Source organism: Teleopsis dalmanni, chromosome 2 (genome assembly GCF_002237135.1).
Source record: "Teleopsis dalmanni isolate 2A chromosome 2, ASM223713v2, whole genome shotgun sequence".
Lineage (NCBI taxonomy): Eukaryota > Metazoa > Arthropoda > Insecta > Diptera > Diopsidae > Teleopsis > Teleopsis dalmanni.
The window spans coordinates 648,548-669,915 of record NC_051847.1 but is presented as its reverse complement, the minus strand read 5'-3'; the positions used below and the strand labels follow the sequence as shown (position 1 = coordinate 669,915).

At 29.7% G+C, this 21,368-nt stretch overlaps 1 protein-coding gene across 1 annotated transcript; it reads right to left on the bottom strand.

The window, feature by feature from the left end:
• Positions 1-2,262: 2,262 nt before the first annotated feature.
• LOC119677831 (phosphoenolpyruvate carboxykinase [GTP]-like) lies at positions 2,263-21,118 on the bottom strand. Its single transcript, XM_038089365.1, has 2 exons — positions 20,668-21,118; positions 2,263-4,186 (listed from the first exon to the last, which is right to left on the bottom strand). Exons 1-2 carry the CDS (start codon positions 20,700-20,702, stop codon positions 2,296-2,298), a joined length of 1,926 nt encoding a protein of 641 aa, XP_037945293.1. The 5' UTR covers positions 20,703-21,118; the 3' UTR covers positions 2,263-2,295.
• Positions 21,119-21,368: the final 250 nt, after the last annotated feature.

Below are 21,368 nucleotides of genomic sequence, written 5' to 3'. Positions count from 1 at the left end.
TCATAAAACTACGTTTATGTTTCGTTGAAATATCTGTATATTACACGATATTTTAAATGGGAAATACTGAGGTAAGTTGGGAGAAACGAAAGTTCTATAACAAGGGATTACAAGAATTGGAATTGAAATTATTATTACTAGTCTTAATTTATAGATTTTTGACTGTTTTGGTTGATAACCAGTATATCGAAGGAGAAAAATGAAATGTTACTCTAACCCTTTAAAATGTTCAAGCAGTAATATTTATCGATAAGAATGGATTTTCTTATATCCTCTCCAGTGTCACAATGGTAACTTGAAGCATAGACAAAATTGTTGTTATTTTAAATTCAAGAGGAAGTTGATATACATATAATTTAATAACAAATTTAAATAATTCTTACATTATTATTTTGCATATTTCTTATTTTTCTCTTCCTTCTTTTTTCTAAATTTTCATTCAATCGTCTTTTCACATTTGTATTTGATTTTATTCTTAGCTATAATTGAAACAAAAATTACACAAACTCTGCAAATTGGAAATATTTTTTCGAATAGGAAGCTATCACAGTTATTGGTCAGATATGTAAGATTAAATCGGTAAGAAAAATTTGAACTGCAGTAGCCGTTTGATATATTATAGTTTTCTGTTTTGTTTATCAGATAGATGTTTGGCAATTAGTTTAGTTTGATTCATAAGATAATTTGGCACCACAAATCCTAATCATCATGTTGTAAAATTATTAAGAGGGTACAATAATTAGATGATTTCAAAAAAAACTTCTTGAAAAATAATTTAAACAAAACATTGAACAAAGCCATGAAAAGTGAAAGTTAAATTATTGTTTATCAATCCCGTTTAGGCCTCTTAAGAACGTTGCAGAGCCAAATGCTTAAAAACAGGCTGAACGAAATGCTCAACTAATTTAAGATAAATGCAAATGTATTTCTGTATAATTTATTTTTAATATCTAAAAATTTGTTAAAAAACAAGAATTATGCTATCAGAACTAAATTACCATTTATTGTTTTTTAACTTGCTTAAATGTTAGTAAGAGTTTTAGTAATGTTTGCTTTTACAAATACTTACTATATAAAAGCAAGATAGTCATAAGTATATAGTTATAATCACAACTAATACATTGAACGAATTATATTTAAAAGTTTTGGTTCTATTCATCTATCTTTACTGTGTCAACTCCGCTCTTTATGGGCTGTTAAAACCTATATCCACTGAATCCAATTGTATATTTATTTCGATTTCAGCGCTCCTTTTATATATTCTTTAGATATATTTGCAACAGCAACAACAGGGAATTTATTTTATATATTCATTATTTTTTATATATAAACATGATCAAATTACTACTATTTTTTTATTTAGTAAATGTCATTCATTGTAATAAGTTCAAAATTGATTTTGTTATTTTAACTAGAAATATAGAACATTTGCAGCGAGTGTATAGTCTTCATAATGAAATCCGTGAGTATTGCATAGGATTTTCAAGTAAGTAAATGATTTGCTTTATTTTCGTTTGGCTGTTTTATTTTTAAATATTAAAACCTAAATTATTTAATGAGAATTTTATTAAATTAATTTTTAATCTGGTCAAGTTAAGTCTTTGTTTGTTGGTGCTAACCCGTTATACTAGATTTCCAACTCAAAAATTATGCAAAATCGACGAAATTATATTGACGTCAGTTTGGAAGATCGGACATTTCTAAAAATATATATGAATTCATAGTTAATACGATTTATAATCGAACAACCGAAAGCAATAAACCCACAGATTTTGGGTTATCAAAAAATTCAATTAACCTTTTTATTTGTTTTGTTTCCTTTCTGCGATTACTGCAAGACTTAGTGACTTGTTTACAAAAACATTATCAATGCTTAACAACAGTCGCCGAAATTTGAATTAAATAAATATAAACAGAGATAAATATGTCACTGGAAAATTCTATCTTCGTATGAGTCGTACGACTAACCCAACTGATATCGATACCTGATATCAAACAAAAAATAACTGGTATTATACCGGGTCGAGATAAGATGGTTTAGTTTTCAAAAACAACCGAAATCGTTGTTTCTTAAATAAACTGCAAGACATTTTATCAAAAAAACAAATGCGGTTTTATCATAAGTGTTTTAAACTATTTATTATTATCGTACTATTTTAATTACTATATACTTCTCTCAATTATTTTATTGTAAACGATATATAATAGATTTAAAATTTAAAAATTATTATTTATTAAGAAAAGTCTTTTAGTGTATAATTTTCACAATAATTCATCAACAACAATAAAAATTCATCACATTTTACTGACGCGATCTTTCAATCCTGCTAGTTCCTGCGCTACCTGAGTTGGTAGAAAATCACCCACTTGAGTTTTGAAATATTTTTCGATTTCAATAACCTCTTGTTCCCAGAAATCTTTTGGTAAATTAAAAAGTTCATCTAATTTTATTGCTTCTTGTAGCCCTTGTGTAATTAATGCATTCTGACTTGGTAAGTTACCAATAGCTGAAGCTTGGTAACATTCTTCACCCTTTACCCTTCTGAATATCCAATCTAAAACTCTTGAGTTTTCACCAAATCCAGGCCAAAGGAATTTCCCATCAGCACCTTTGCGGAACCAATTAACATGGAAAATCTTTGGCACTCTACCGCGCTTCTCCATGCTTAACCAATGACTCAAATAGTTGCCGAAATTATATCCAAAGAATGGACGCATAGCAAATGGATCATGCATTATTACTTTTCCTTTATGTTCAGCTGCAGCAGTAGCTTCACTGCGCATAGCTGCACCGATAAAGACACCATGTGCCCAACTGCGTGCTTCATAGACAAGCGGTACTCCAGCAGGACGGCGACCACCAAACAATATGGCACTAATTGGTACACCAGCTGGATCTTCCCAGGCTGGATCGATAATTGGACATTGTGCTGCAGGTGTACAGAAACGAGAATTCGGATGTGCAGCAGGTTTACCATTCGATTTATTCCAGGGTTTACCTAACCAGTCCGTAACATTCACACTTTTTATATTCTCTTCTTCCATACCCTCCCAATAAACTCCTTCGTCAGACGTGTGTGCAACATTTGTAAACAGTGAATTACGGAATATAGTTTTCATAGCATTAGGATTCGTTGCCATAGATGTGCCCGGTGCAACACCGAAGAAACCGTTTTCTGGATTTATGGCACGTAAGTCTCCATTAGAATCAAATTTCATCCAAGCAATATCATCACCAACGCACTCTACTTTATATCCTGGCAGTGTAGGCGTAAGCATAGCCAAGTTTGTTTTACCACAGGCCGATGGGAAAGCTGCAGCAATGTAAATTTTTTCACCTTTAGGATTTGTAATGCCAAGTATAAGCATATGCTCTGCCAGCCAGCCTTCACGTTTAGCAATTGTGCTACCAATTCGTAATGCAAAACATTTTTTGCCCAAAAGCGAATTTCCCCCATAACCTGAACCATAACTGACGATTTCATTATTATCGGGTGTATGCAATATGATTGTACGTTCTGGATCACACGGCCATGAAGGTTGCTCTATAACACCATTTTTTGGCTTACCTACAGAATGTAAACACTTGACAAACTGCCCATCACCTGTTTGTAGTTGTTCCAATACCTTAGTACCTGCTCGTGTCATAATTTTCATGGACTCTACAACGTAAGGAGAATCTGTTACTTCGATACCAATTTTTGATAATGGCGACCCTATCGGCCCCATTGAAAAGGGTATAACATACATCGTGCGCCCAGCCATACTGGAGGGGAAACGTTCTTGAATAGCTTTTTGCATATCTTTCTTTGAAATCCAATTACCTAGCGCACCAGGTGTACCTTCATTAGTAACAGGTACTGTTTCCTCTTTATTAGCAGTGCAGATGAAAGTTTTAGATTCAACACGCGCTACATCCGCAGGATTGGTGCGTGCCAACCAACAATTTTCATATTTGGGTAAAGGAATGATGGTGCCCTGTTGAAGCATGTGTGTTTGCAGCATTTGACTTTCTTTAGCACTACCATCACAGATGTGTATTTTATCGGGCTGACATAATTGGACACATTCCTCAACGTATGACTTGACTGATGGGGTTAACAGAGCAGCGTTGCCATAGTGTACTGAAAGCGCGCGTTGGTAGAGTCTGTAGTTATATTGAGCTGTTCGCAATGCCAGGCCATACCTGAAAACAGCAAATTTTAAAAATATGATTAAACTCTGAAGGAAAGGTATGTTAATATATATTTATATGTAATTCTAAACATAATTTGATAATATAATAAGTCAATAATGTAAATAAACTTCTCCAATATATCCAAAGATAAATTTATTTTAAACTCAAATATTATACAAGAATGATTAGATTATACTAACATTAAATTAAAACTTTTTGCAAAAAATCCAAAAAATTCATTTGAGTATTAAATATAAAGATAAATTTAAACTTTTTAGAATTCTATAATATTTCTAAACATCGCTTTTTAATATTCCCCTGTAAGGTGTTTATTACCCCATGACAAATTTGATGTCGGATAAATCGACATCAACTGTAGGGAGATAAATTTTTTTTTCTGTAAGGCAAAAAAAAGTTAAACAAAGGAGCTTATCACCGTTACAACAGGTCCAGAAAATTAAGTTCTTATTCTTATTAGCTTATTGAATTATGCTAATTTTATATTGCAGATTAGTCAAATTGTTGGAGGAGCTGTTGCGATTAACATTCTGGACAATATTTGGACTCGTATCAACCTTTAATTCAAGGAATTGAATGTAATCAAACTTAAGTTAAAGTAATGTATTATGATAAAACATAACTTAGTGGTAAATACATTTGGATTCAATTCTCTTAATGTGTAACCGAATAATTGCTTAAGCATTTTGTCCATAAGTAAAACCCGACTCTGTCATACTTTACTTTTTTAAGATTTACCGACTTTAAGGGTACTATAAGAACAAATTGATATAATTATGTTTGCAAAGTAATATAATACAATAAACGAACCCATATTAAAGAAAGACAATGTGTACGAGTCCATTCATATTAATTAAAACTATAAAACAAAACATTAAATCATGAAATGTAGTATATGTAGCGGATGTTTATCTAAAATTTTGAATGCTAGTATAAAGGACTTTAAATAATATTATAAACGATTGTATCAAAACAAATAAAAACAAAAAAAAAAAAAAACAATAATAAAAAAAAAATTAACTAAAGCAACCTCAATGAAGCATATGTGATGCCATATCAGCGGAAAAAACGAGAAAAGCACAATCGAGAAACTACGGCGAGAAACCCAAACAAACAACGGCGAGATACGATTTTCTGGTACTACGAGTATCTTAATATTCTTTTATCAGTTGTTGTAGAGAGCAAATTGAATGATGCAACATTTCATCATCTCCATCAGTCAAGCTATTTTAATGCTTAGATATATAGCCAACGAACGGGCGAGCAGGGAGGGTCTCTGTCAGCTGGTCAGCAACAAGACGATAAAAACGCCAATTCCAATGATTTTAGCGATGAATGCAAAATTCATTTGAAAGCATTTATTGTTATTGTTGCTGGCTGCTATTTGTTTTTATTTTCAATATTTTTCTATAGAGCATTGCACCCAAGGCATGGACAACTTTCTACACAAAACGATGGCAAGTACGGACACCGCAAACGCCCATTCAAACTCTCGATGACGAGGTCCACTGAAAGTAGAACATAGAGTCTGTCGGCGTAAATTTGTGTGATTATTTGACGTTGTGATTACTACGTCGACTGTATTTGTATAGAACATAATTTTTTATTGGTTTATTTGCACCCTACATTTAAAGGGCACTGCAGTTTAACTTTTGATATTTTTATCTATCACGAGTAGTTTTCCATTGTTGAACCAAATCAATTTAATTCAATTCATTGTTCTTTATTGAGTTCATAAAAAAGTGGTGGTGAGAAGAGAATATATATTAACAACAGTCCAATATTTTTATTATTCTAACATATAATACCATTTAAGTAAGATATTTCAAAATAAGGTGGCATGTAACAATTCCGAACTGTGTATGGAAATCGCCTATGAATTAGCTCGTAATGCATTTCATATAGTATTCTTTAGATTCCATAACCACATGATAAAAAAATTCAGTTCAAAAATAAATTCCGCAAACAAGTAATTATTAAATAATTATCAAAAGTAGTCGTAATTAAAGAGGTTTTCATTAGACTTAGATGTAACTTATTCATTTCTCATTGATCAATCTAGCATTTCATCTATTATTTGTATATATTACAAATAAAACAAAAATAAATAAAATATGTAAACCTTTCAACTGCTTTCTAAAACTTCATTATAAAATGAATATATTTCAATTATTTACAATATTTCAATATTGCCTATTGTGCAGTCATAAAATATTTGTAAATTAAGGTTTTATATTTTAGCGCTATTAAGGGATTCCAGTACCGTCACCATATTAAGGCCCTAGCATTGCTTTTTGAGAAATTACGTAGAACGCGAAAACAAATTTATTAACACAATATTTTTAATAGTAAATAAAGTCTACACATGTTCGTAATTGTTTGGGGTTGACGTCAGATGATTTGCAGAAATCAAAAATACCCTAAGATCAGCCACTTATCGATGGGGTCGCACTCTGTGTTACTTATCAAAGCAAAAACGAATTATGTTAGGATTCTGTAGTCTGAATACTGTAGAAATCAACTGCTTTGAGGAAAAAACTTTGCTTTTCCTTCCCCACTTTTGTACTTTGATACTTGGACTGTGATTTAAAGTGAAGTGTAGTGAAACACTGGGAACATTGAAGGAGGGAGGAATACAGCTACACTATTTGCGCAAAACAGAACTGCCCAATAGGTGAGCACAAATTGTGTCATATAACGCAGTAGACCAGAGATTGAGTTTTGTTGAGATAGCTGGCAAATTAATGATATTTATTTATAAATAAGAAAATTTATTCCAATCTATTGTAAAATGCACATAAATAATTACCGACGGCGCACACTTTTTTCATTCATAATTGTCACTTTTGAAAGTCTATTGAAGACTGATGTGCACATCAGACTTTGAAGACTGATGTGCTTTAGTCTGACAAAAATGATGTGAAAATAATATTTTTTTATGGAGTTTAGTCGTTCTAAAAATTTGTCTCATACTTGGTCAAGGAAAATCCCACGATGATTTTTCTGACAGAAAATAGAAAACTCATTTGTCGTGCCAAGATGCTTTAAAAATAAACGTTTCGAATTCAAAAATTTGATTTTAATTTTATTTCTGTTTTTAAAAAAAACTATTTTATTCTAAATTTGTTTTTACGTTTACCGAAAGTGAAAATCTTAAATGGATTTTCTCGATTTTGTGGAAGACTTCCACAGTGATTTCTGAATAGCTCATGTTATGTATAGAATTTTTTTAACAAAAATAAATTATTGAATAAAAAAAGAGCGCGTGATTTGATTACTTTCAGCGTGCTTTTTTTAATTTTTTTATTTCATTAATTAGCTCAAGAAAAACATTTCGATTGATAAGAAAGTGCGAATTCTTTTGTACCAATTTTTTATGAGTTTTTGTGCGCATTGAAATATGAATTTTTTTAACCTTGACAGAGATATTTTACAACCTTAAAAGATTATGAACTGAGTAAGACATCAGTTCTGTAAATTTAATATTTAATGAATTATTCATTTAATTACAAAATTCAATAGCTTACATGCATATTTTTTTTATGCAGACAGGATGATAAGGCGCCCTTTTCAACATTTTCTAGTGAAATCGTTATTATGAAAGCAATAAATAAAATCTCAATAGTCCTTTAGATAGAATTTATTTAGTGAATACTATACATATCTCAGATAAAAATTAAATATAATAAACATTCAAATTGCATTATTGTTTATTCTTTTGTTATTGTGAATGCAGAACTCTTTATACATATTAATATGCATAAAATAACCAAAATGACGTCAGCCTAGATGTTCAACGAAGAATCACTCTTGTCAACAAATGTTACTTCGGGCTAAGTAGGCAATTGAGAAATAAAGCCCCCTCTCGATTAATAAAAATCACACTCTCCAAGTCTCTTATTATGCCTGCCCTGATGTATGGTGCAGGAGCTTGGACAATTTCCAACAGTGATGAGAAAGCGCTAAGAGCATTCTAGTGAAATATTCTTTGGAAAATCTATAGTCTCTTACGCGTTGGCGACGAGTATCAAATTAGATGGAACGATGAGCTGTATGAACTATACGGAGACATTGACATAGTTAATAGCATAAAACTTCAGCGGCTTCGCTGACTTAGTCTTGTTGTGCGAATGGAAGAAAGTGCTTCGGCTAGAAATGTGTGTGATTCGGTACCCGCAGATGGAAAACGCGGTAGAGGATGTCCGCAAGCTTGATTCGGTGGAAGACTGATTTGGGGGCGGTTGGTACTACCAACTGCCTACAGCAAGTACCTAATCAGACTGATTGGCGGAGGCTACTCGGCGCGGCCAAGGACAACTCACATCTGTACTGGCCAACTAAGTAAGTAAGTAATATTAATTTAAAGGTTTTAGACAGAAATTTAAATCATTCCAACGTTTTTTAATGCTGTTAACTGGCATTAAAAACTGTTTCTCTTGTATTTATATTTTGTTTGTTCTTTAATTTTCTTATTTGATTACAATTAAATTCACTTTGCATTGAGGATAACTAAGAACTGATGATAAATGATAACTATTGAATTTTTTCTGTATTTCAACAAATTTTGTAATCTATATATTATAATCATATATTCATATGTGTTGAATATTAAACTTCTAATAGAAAATTGGGAATACATATATTACACTTTAAATTATATAATACGTTAACTATTTTTTTCCAGTGTAAAACCACACACTTTTTGTGAAACTGTACTTTTATGTGATAACGTCAGATCACCAAATATGCGATCAAAATGTATTAAAAATGGTTTGACTGGTTTTAATGACGGAGGGCATTCACATTCATAACCTTGGCCCTTGATTAATAAATGAAGACAGAATAAAAGAAGAACTAAAGTTATTTCGTTTTCAGAGAGGGCAGGTTTTTGCTTTAATAGATTAAGGAAAATATTTTACTTTAACAACCGTGAAGTATTGTGAGATCTTAAAAACGTTAAGTATGCTGAAATGTATATAAAAAATTAATATTTGATTGAATTTAATGTAGTTGATTTAGGCAAACATTAGGTCACAAACATTTTTCAAAGTAAATGACAAATTAAAGTCATCACATCAATTGCCCTCAAACTGGTTGAAACTTGTTAAATGAGTTTTAAATACGTCGCAAAAAAAATTATAAAATAAATAAAACCTACAATTAAATTAACAACGAAGCCCAAATATTAAATTTGATAGCCAAAATTATATATATATATATATATATATATATATATATGTGCCTCGAAATATACATGATTTATAGTTTATAATTTGTAGACGAAGTGTACATAAAATAAAAATTTTACTCTGGTGTGACTGGACTTTGAGGCTTAATACGCTATTTACTGAAATGTTTGCTTCTCTGCTTTTTTATTGATAAGACTTCGATTTCAATTGAAATAATAACAAAAATATTTACAATATTACAAAATTAATTGTTGAAGATACCTAACTGCGAACAACCTGATATATGTATATGTACAAATATTGCAAATGTAGGAGTATTGGTCTTGCCATTGACAAAAGTTAACTCAGTTTTTGTTATGGGAAAATCAAAGTATTTCAAAGTACAAAATACGTCTGACCTGTGCCTACAATTACTTAAAATACTCAACTCAGCTGATAAGAAGCAATACGACTTGAATTTGATAACTTTTATGGCTACGTCGGCATTTGTCGCCTACTAATTTCCTGCTAAACAAAATAATTTAATTCTTTTTTAATTATTTAAAATATTGTTTAAATTTAAAACATTAATCTTAAAATTATAGACTAGTTGCGACACTATATTCATAGGATCACATCTCACCATTTTTAATAACGCATTACATATATGTACTACACAATAAAGTTTGTAGACAGTATTGATCTACGAATCACTGAAACCAACTCATCGTGAAACAATGCTATAAATTGGTTTTGGAGCAGGACATCTAATAATTCAAACAATTGAAAAAGGTATTCATTATCAATTTTAGTGAACATATTTTAAATTACAAAAGCATGATAACTTCTTAGATGTTCCTTAATACAATATGACACCGATCAGTAAAGGCGTAAATGTAAAGAGAGAAATTCAATAAATTCGTTTTTCTATATCGAAAGATAGATAAGATAGATCGATAGATAGATAGATTCACAACTTCAATTAATGGAAAACAAAACCCTTCATTTTGATAAGAGTATAACCATTTCATATTAAATTCAATGACGTATTATTTATATAGGAAGACAAATGACAAATACAAACCTATGTAATACAAATGCATTCGATATACATAAATTCAATATATAAAAATGAAAAACCCATTGTTGATCGATTTGTTTACAGTGGGATTTTTGATGATAAGTTAATTGATTTTATAATGCAGTCGTCACCCAATTAATTGTGTTTTCAGCTTACGTCCTTGTACAGAATAAATTTCTTTGTGATTTAGTATACTATTTTTTATTTACCCATTAAATTCCAAGAAATATATATATTATATGATTTTTGTTTACTAAATTTCAAATAAGAACAATATTTATTTGACTTTATAAAGTTAATTTCAATTACCCATTCGTGTACTTAAGTTGTTACAACCAAATAGTGCAATATACTTAAAATAATAATTAGATTATAATTATTGTCTTTGAGTGCAATTATCTTGAATATATAACCAATTATTTTAGTTCTTATGATTAATGACTATTTTGCAATTAGTTGACAACATTCCTCAAAATTAGAATAAGAAAATGTTTATGTTTATGGATTTAGGAGCAAATCATAGTGCAATCCTCAATCTGTCGTCTCATTAAAACACTACTTAGATGTTACCTTCATTATTTTCCTTGAACACAATGACAATATTATTAATAATATCAAGTGAGGTGTCAATAAAGCTGAGGCCAAAATAATGACTATGTATCCTTTTGTTAACTACTTCTCACAAATAAATATATATTTTATATATACTGAATCTTTTAGCTCCTAGGAGGATCATAAATCTTTTGCGAAAATGAAATGAATATCAATTAGAATACACTTTTGACCAGATTTTTACTATTCTACTTGTTTATGTATATATACCTATTTCAGTAGACAACTTCAGTGTATGAACAATTGGTAATGAAAACTAATCATAATTTTTTTGTTCCTTAGGCAGAACATATTCTTCAGTTACTTCTCTGAATTATTATTAATATATGCTGGTATGGCTGGTATTGTGATGAATGTCAATGTTGTTATATATTAAAGGCGTTCAGAATATTCAGACTTGCACATTAGCTCGGTAACTGAGTAGTGTTATAATTGTATGTATTTTTGGTTTTTGTGAAACTACAACGATAAAGAATTAAAGAATTAGAGAAGTAGGAATAGGAATAGGAATAAACGGGGTAGCAGCTCCCAACAGAACTGAGCACTGCGACCATGGTTGATATTTTGTTTTGTAACAGACCCTAACCGAACAGAAGACATTCCGCCTTTCGAATAAAAACTAGAATGTCGGCCGTTGAAGACCTCCTAATGTCCGAAGGGGAGAGTAGTTCTCAACCCAGTGACCTCATCTAAATCTCATCTACTTTTAAGCAGAGCTGACAGTCTATCTCTTCGGACAGATCTATTTTGTTAAGGTGATAACACAGTCCATAGTGACCCGCTAAATATCCAACCAGCAACCTCAACTCTGGTCTGTTCAATAATTTCTTCGGTATTCGACAAAATAACAACTGATATATATTTTTTTGAAATGTTACATAAAATTTAAATTAAAAATGTTTAAAAGTCTACTAAATATGGATATATTAAAAACAATAAAAATTAAATAAAAAAATTAGTCTTATTTAAATTTTACACACAATTTAAAGTCTTCCACCTTCTCTTGGCATTACATTGCTGATTTCAGCTGCTTTTGTAGTTCAATTTCACAACATTACCGAGAAAAAATTAAACAGGTGCGTTACGAAATACTGAGTTACCGAGTTATCGAGTTACTCAGCTATGTCTGAATACCGCTATTGTGTTCATATTATCTATGTGTTTACAGATTAATAGTCCAGCCTTTTAATATTCAGTTTCTAAACAAACATAAAAGAAATTTTAATTGGCTTTACAATAAAATTTCTAAGCTACTTTTTATAAAATGTAGATTAGTTTTAAGGATTGTAAGAATGTTTATCATTGTTTACTTAAAAAAATTGAACTTGTTGAAAGCAAAAAATTTATCTTATCGATTCGTTATTCATGCCCACCAATTTTTTCTCAGCTGATTTTATGATGCCAATTAGCAACTGAAACCGAAGTACCTAAGTCGCAATATCAAGGGGTCAACAAGAAGGCTTGTAGCCATAATAAATATTGAATAATTAATATTCTTTTATTGGGTCCAAAAAATGGTATTTGGGAACAGTGGCATTTCAGTTCTTAAGTCCAAAGATAAAAATTGATTATAGAAATTTAACGCAACACCAAAGCGATATGAACAAATTTTATTCAACTCATTTTTTTGTAAATGATTCCGATTAACATTAAAAATACTCTATTGTTGACTTCAAAACATTTGCGCAAAGAAGGAAATGTAAATTTTCTGTTATTTGTTTCTGATATGACCTCCGCAATGTAACAGAGCGAGCTCGAATACAGCTCAAATACTGCTCGAATACCGCCTGTCTCTTGCCTTGGAATTTAAATTTAAATATTTAAATCATGTCTGATACATGTCTAACATATACATTTTTTTAAGTGAACAATGCTTTCTTACTGATTTATAATTATTTTGTTTATATTTTCTTCTTATAGATAAATTTACATTTTTACGTTATTTTTGCAAACAATGGAAATGTGGTGATATTTTGGCACACGAACTGCGTTTAATAACAAAAAATTGCTTACGAAAGTTAAAAATAATATTCTGTTTGAACATTGGGAGATTACGTTAACAAATTTATTTTAACATAAAAATAAATTTAAAAAAGTCAGATTATGAATCCAGAGTATTGCGACACATACTGCAGATGCATCTAGCAAATTCAGTAAGTTAAATAATTTTTAATGAACTTTTGCTGAAAAATTTCTATTACAAATTGTTATTAATTATCTGACTGCGAAAGGATTATTCATTTTGTAGTACTGCTATCGCAATACTGTTGCACTGCCATATGTCGAGCACATAAACTTAAATTGGCTAACCAAATAATGCGTAGAACATGCGCTGATCGGCTTTCACGTTTTGTAACCATTAACTTTTTTGGCAGTTATGAAAAGGTTGGTCTTTATGCTGATAACCCTTAAACTTCTACCATCAAGTTATGGACTTGCAAAAGCTACATCAAAAAGGTGCTGTACCGTAATATGTCCTGTGGAAAACATTTACATGAATTTTTATTTCACAACTAATGGCAAGTTCCAAATAAATAAAAGTTTCACTAAAATCTCAATAACAAATGCTTTTCACTTACATTTACTTTTGAAATCGCAATATAATAATCAAGTTGAAATTTTTATTCGTAGACATAAAACTTTACTAAAAATTTCATTAGTTAACTCAAATAGAAATATGTAATATAGGTAAAGGCTGAAATATGTACTAAGAATTATAGATCTGATAAATCCATAAATCTAAGAATTTATTTCAACTAATATATATTAGTTACTATACTTTATATGGCACTTAAAATATATCTGTGTGAAAATTTTAAACATTTTTAGATTTCCATTTGCTTATCGGATTCTCAAATAAATTGAATAGATCCTAGATAGATAAATTTGTCAAACAATGAAATTTTTTTTTATAACTAAAAATATAATTGTTAAAATAATAAAAATATGCCACAATTTCCAATATACAAAAAAAGATTGTTAACGCTGTTGCTAACGCCTTAAATCGTTCAATTCGCTTGGAAAATTATCTCAAAACAATTGACATCAATACCAGCAACAATCGCCGCTGCAATCGCGACTACAATCGCTCAACAACAAGTTGTTTTCAATCTTGAGCGCGAGTGCAGATACAGAATGTAAACAAGATTTGTTGTTGTTCTGTTGTTTGTTTTTATGTGCGATTTTAAAAACAAGCTACTAAGGGGCTCGCCTCTTCTACGGCGAGGTTATCGCACATTAACAAAATTTCTTAAGCGAACTGTCACATATGTACTCGTAAGTTGGGTACAGAGCCAAAAAGATACTCAATCGTTAACTGAAACACATCATAAAGTGGCGAAACGCATTTATCTGATTAGCGAAGGCAGAAGCAACCAAAGACAAAATACTTTAAATATATTAACCAAGCAATTACAAATTATAAAGAAGCAACTGTATCTCGAGTTATCCTATCGAAACGTCGCAAAGCACATGTTGCTGAGGATAAAAACAAAATAAATACAAAAACAAAAACAATAAATAATATATACTAGATAAATATAGAAGTCAATATGATCGCAGATGTCGCCAAAAATATTAACAAAAATCAGACGATGCTCGTAGATTTCAAGTTAATTAGCAGTTTTGACATAAATACTTCGAGGAAACCCCTCTCAGCACTCTAAACCAGAAAGTGAAACAGTAGCTAATTCAAAAAAATTACGTATACATATTTATATATAAATAAAAATATCTTTGAATTTGCCACCAAACTGCTGAGCTCACTAATTTTTAACTTGTAGATACACAAAATACAAAACGAATCTAAACAGTTTGTTTTTGTTTGTGTGGGGAATCCACAAAAATAAAACCAAAACAAATACGAAGTAAGAAATAAAAATAAAATCAAAATTCAAAACAAGTTCAACTTGATCGTTTGAAGTTGCTCTTGCTCTTGCTGTTGCTGTTGCTAGGCGATTTTGTCAGCAAAAAGATACAAAAATATTGGTATTTTACTTCCCAACGGGAAAACAGAAATCATTTTTGCAAAACAGCGCAAATTACAACTAGCGAATAGTTTTATTTTTTATTGCGATAACAACTAAAATTGAATTGGTATTTATATCAGTTTCAATGTAACTAATATATGGAGTACTTTAGGGTTAATATTATTTTTTATGCATTAATATTTATTAAAGTAATAAGAAGAAATTTTCAAATCTTGAAAGCAGTTAGTACCTGAAGCAATTTCTGTCGATTCCACTACGGCACAGCTCTTCTGCAGTGAGAGTTTGTCTTAATTATCAAAGAAAAAAGCAATTAGAACCCTTTATATTATAACATATTCTGGTTTAATTTTTAGAATGAGTAACTTTTTACCTTTGGAAAATAATTTTCAAATTAGCTATTGGTTGCAGAAAAAATATAATAAATCAGAAAAAATCTCAATTATCAGAAACCAATCATTCATCTTCAAAACAATAGTTTTATGCCATTAATATTCATCATCAAGAAAATTGAGAATAACGCATGAAATATATGTTATAAGGCTGGAAGTTCTCAGCGTGTTAACTAGAAAAGTTATGAAACTAGTTAATTTTGAAATTAACATTATTTGTACTATTTTTGTATACATTTTTTTCGTGTAGCTTTTAATTAAATTTCAAGGATTAATCCATTCAGATATGTTGATATGTTTTTTCTACTAGGTATGGTCTTATCATATATAATATATTTTACTATTAACATACTAAGATCAGCTTTCTATCAAAATTAATATTAAAATAAGGCAACAATTTATATAAATAAAATTTAAAACAAAAGTTAAAATCCAAATAAAATTACATTAAAAATTATAGATACATAAGAATATTGGAACCAAAGATAATATTTAAATGTAAATAATTGAAATTTGTGTTTAATAAAGTAATGGACGTAATATAATATATATATATATTATATATAAATTGAAATTATATATATATATTATAAATTGAATTTGCTTTATCACATCATGTTTATAAATCATTGCCTAGTTTTTGAGGGCATTACTAATTCTAATGCCATAATGCCTAATCTATTATATGATACAAGATGTGCCAAATATTATTAAGATTCATGAAGAATAGCAAGAAAATCGGTAAAAGTATACTAGATAAGTCATTCCTATCATGATAAGGACTTAGAAAGTCGGCTAGCCGCCACATAATCTTGCAACAACGACATAAATCGTATTAAAAAATTGTATACCACAATTATTTATTTTTATAATTTAAATATCAAAAATGTTTTTACATAGAGATTTTACAGAAACTTCTGAGCCTAATAGTACAGTTTTTAAATTAACATTAATTTTTTGAATTTATGCTCAGCTTGCAGTTATGTCAAAATGTTGGATGCTCTACGGTGTAATACGTATTAATTATTAAAAAATTTATTAATTATTAATTATTAAAAAATTTGCTTGTGATTTGATTTGAATCTAATATAATGAGGATTACATAGCTTCTTGTTGTTTTCTAGTTATTTCTTATTGTTTATATGTTGCTTTTTTAGGATTTGTATACTAACACACGCATTTTACGCAATTTTTAAATGATGTATAATTATTGTTGAATTTGTAACCTTTGCCAAATTCAATGCATGTTTTACTTGGGTCTAAGACATCTTTATTTTTTAATTTATTTTTTTGTAATAAAACTGTATTTTTAAGCAAATGTAATCATTCAATATGTCTAATTTTCCATTTAAATGAACAAAAAAAAATAAACTAAACAAAAACGATAGAATGTGTTATGCACATGTTCGATATTTTTATGTACTGCCCAGAAGTATGCAATTATTTTTCCATTTTGCTGCGAATTTCTTAGTCATTTGTACACAACACAATCGAAATGTACCTATGACGCAATCAATAACTTTTGCTTTTGTTTAAAACTGAAAAACAAAACACAAAAAATAATAAAATTAAGAAAAGCAATGTTTGCACATTTCGTTTTGTTTATAAACAAAACAGGAGAGCAAAAAACTCTGTTGGCATAAAAAGGCGAACAGCTGAGCGGCAGCAACGACGACGAAACTTGTTTTTAAGGGGAAACCGGTCATTTCGATTTGTAATTTGTAGTTCAAAAGAAAAAAGATAACGTATCTTGCAGATTGTTTTTATTTCTTTAGCACAGAGAAGTAGAGCAATGTTGGGCATTCATGAATTCATGAATTCGTGCTGAAGTGTTTGTAATGTAATGTTTTTAATGGAAAATGCTTTTCCGTTTTTTTTTTTCAAATCAACGTTAGTTTTCTTTATTAAACATCAATTTAAGATTGATGTTTTGTGTTGGATTTTGGTAACAGATATATTTTATTTTAACGAAAATGTTTGTGAATGATAACAATTGGAATGCGGTTTATTAATTTTGATATATTTTGGTTCCTATATTTCATATGCTAACAATTGAGTATTTATGAACTCGAACAAATGCTTTGGCAAGTCATTATTTACTCATTTAATTGACCCTTACAACACATTTTCCGTTTGCGGCCTGACTGTCTAGCACTTCTTATGACGCAGGTGTCTCTTTTTTTTTACATTGTTACATATTCTAATAAATGCATTCAGATAACTTTCAAGTAAAAAAGAGTTTCATTTAGCAAATTTACTACACCCGTTGTTCATAAAAATAAAATTAAATAATATCATCAACAAATAATGTTTTCGAGATATTATAATGTATTTAAAATTTTGTTGTCTAACAATCATCCTGAACATAATGAATGAAATTCAGCCATCAGGAAACTAAAGTAATCTACGATCTCTGATATTGATAAATAATACAATTGAAAACACGATTAGATACATTTTTATATTGATGTTAAAACATCGCTCGGCGTTCATTTGACCATCTGCATAAAATGGCACTTAAAAGAAAATTAGTATAAAATGTTTATCTGTCTTCATTTATATCAATAACTGATCAAAGGCTTGATCTAATTAAATAAAACTAGAGGCTTAGATAAAATTTAAATATAACTGCAACTTGTTAGCTATATGCTTTAGCGCGCACACAAATAACTTCCGAAAACTAGTTATGTTTATATGTGTAATTGTGTTGTATTTCAAATCAAAAACAAATTAAAAAAAAACAATATAATATGTAAATACACCTTAGATATACTCGTGAAGTGTATTAAACTTTTTACGAAACTAAGCCTAATTTTTTTAGTTTTTTCTGCAGTTAAATAAAGGCAATTATGCACTTGTTTCAGATTATCTAAAATGAATCCAATATCTAAAAATGAATCTATGTATAACTTCCTTTTGTATTTGTTTTCGAAAGAGTATTTTTTATAAAATTTAAATAAATATGTTAAATACATTTTTGTAAGGATTATATGCCATATTTGAAACTATACCATGTGGTTCTTAGTCGGTTCTTTTCTCTGTTATCAGTATTGTCGAGGACAATACGATAACATTGTGACCGAAAAGCTTTCGGAAATTCTCATTTAAAATTCGCGCGCTGTATATTTTCCGATATTTTAAGTTTATGTAGTTTGGCAGCACTGTCCTTAATTACTATGCCAAAAATGAGCGCGATCTGTCAGACAGTTCGTTTACGGCAGCTGTTGAAACCAGTTCACCTCAGTAGGGCGTTGCGAAAAAAACAATGGAAAAAAATATTGAACAAAGAGTTTGCATCAAATTTTGTGTTTCGAACGAAATTTCGTGTGCAGAATCGTTGCGAATGCTACAAAAGGCTTATGGGGAATCAGTTTTATCGAAAACTCAAGTTTATGAGTGGTACAAAGCCTTCCAGGACGGTCGTACGACCGTCGAAGACATTTCGCAACGCACTACTGAGGTGAACTGGTTTCAACAGCTGCCGTAAACGAACTGTCTGACAGATCGAGCTCATTTTTGGCATAGTAATTAAGGACAGTGCTGCCAAACTACATAAACTTAAAATATCGAAAAATATACAGCGCGCGAATTTTAAATGAGAATTTCCGAAAACTTTTCAGTCTTAATGTATATAGGTAAGTATTATAACGTATGTCAATTCAATATCAAAGGTCTCTCTTATGTGGATAGCTAAAATTGAAATTTAAAAGTGAATAAAATATGAGCATAACAAAATTCTGTAAAATGAAATATAACTCAATACATTCAGTAAACTACTTTACCTCAACACATGTTCAATATGTTTAGGAAGAATTTCGTCAAAGGAAACAATGATTAAATTCATCTACTCGAGTCTGTGTAGTTTTAAATTTGGATAAATTTGATAAAGATCCAACTTAATCCACAACAATGTTTAAACTCTGAGATTACAGTAATAAAAAATATGAAAGAGGTATGGAACTTTTTGACAATAATGTATTTGCATTAATCTAATTAATTATTCACAAAATACACGGAAATAAAAAAATAAGCTCATGTCCAAGCTGTTTATGTTTCTTTACAGATTTTCTTTTATTATTTTTTTGCTTTTATTTATATTCTAACCATAAATATGGTAAATGGATAACAAACAAACGAATAGTAATCGGATAAGTATATGCTCGTCAAACGAATTAATTAAGTGGCTTATAGTGGCTTATTCAAGATCTCTAAATCAAACGTATTGAAACACCATTAAACGCGTTTCTCAAAATCGTTACTGACCGAATGTAAAGATTTTTTGAATATAGTTCTATCATTATCAATTCTGTTAAAAATGCGAGCTTGTGCGATGAAATTAAGTCTTTGGCACATGCGACAACGGAACTGAAGCTGCGGAAATATTTAAAAAGGGAAATAAATTTGGTAATTTAATTAAAAAAAGCATGGAACAATACAAATAATTTTGGCAAGTTTACTGACTTCATATAATTAGTAATACTTAACTACAGCCTATGTAGTTCCTATAAATTATTATCAATAAATCAACCAAAAATAAATGAACTTAGATTTAAAACAATTATTTTTCAAATATTTCTAATCAAACGTGAAGTGTACTGAGCCCAAATAATTTTTAATTTCATTTTGATTTTTGGAATATTAACATTTTGATTGCTGGTGATTGAATCAGACATTTTAATCATTAATATACCATAAGACGTATATGAAATCCCAAGTCATTACTTACTTATTTATTACTCGGTCTTATTTATAATTTTTTCTAATAGTGGTGCTTTTGTGGTAGGCACTACTTCTCCAAAATTTTGGTATTAAGTCAGTTACCCCTAAGTGTTTTACCGAAGGATTCAAAATAATCAATTAATTATTCTTACCTTAAATTTAAACTAAAGAACTTTGAAATAAGTTTGGAAATATTCACACAAACATTAAAATATCTCTATTTCTCTATCTCCCCCTCTCTTTATCTCTCTCGCTCTCTCTCGCTCTCTCTTCGTCTCACTCTCTCACTTTGTCATTATTTAATTAAAAAAACCAAATTTTAAAAGTATACTTTTATAGTTACTTTTACTTATCAAATTTTAATTTTGGGTGCAATGAAATTCAATTGGTGTAATCTGTCTGATATGTGGTTAACTGAATTTTGGACTAGTCTAAAAATATAGTATCTATAATATATTATGTGTTATATGTTATATCATTAAACACCTAAATATATTTGTTTTATAAAACTCACCCGTCTTTGAATAGTGTTAAGCCTTTGTAGATCATCTTGAGCTTGAGATATATTTTTTTTAGTTATGAAATGGATATCATTCAATCGTTCGTTTTAGTTTCTAATTTGTGTTTTTAACACACATGAATTGTGCAGATTTTTATTTTGTAATTTCACTGTACTTTTTCTATAGATTAGCTTAGTTGATAGATTTTTATAAAAGTTTATTGCCACCAGAAACCAAACGCTGCAGATAGTTCGAGATATTTTCAGATGCTTTGTCAGTTTTGCTCTCGTTTCTTTATTTCTTGCACTTTGTCTATTAAATTATTTATCTAATTTACTTTATTTGACATTATCGTAATTAACACAGTTCAAATCCAAATTAGTCTAGTAAAACATTTAATTGAAAGAAACTGCGAGTTCTGTAGGAAGACAGTTTTAGTTGCTGTTGATGTAGCCGAGCGTCGAACGCTACTGAAATCTTTAAGTTTAAATAACATTTTTTATTTGAGTTCTTGTTGTCGTTGCTGTTGTTGTCTTATTGTTGTTGTTGTTGTTGTTGTTGCTGCTGTTGCTGCTATTGTTGCCGTTGGTGGTACGGAGAAAAACAACAATTCTTTTAATATTGATAATTTCCTTTTATTTTAATGTTGTGGTTTGTACTTTCAACATTTTCGCCTCGTTTTATGCATAGTTGCGATAAGATAAGCCCACTGCAC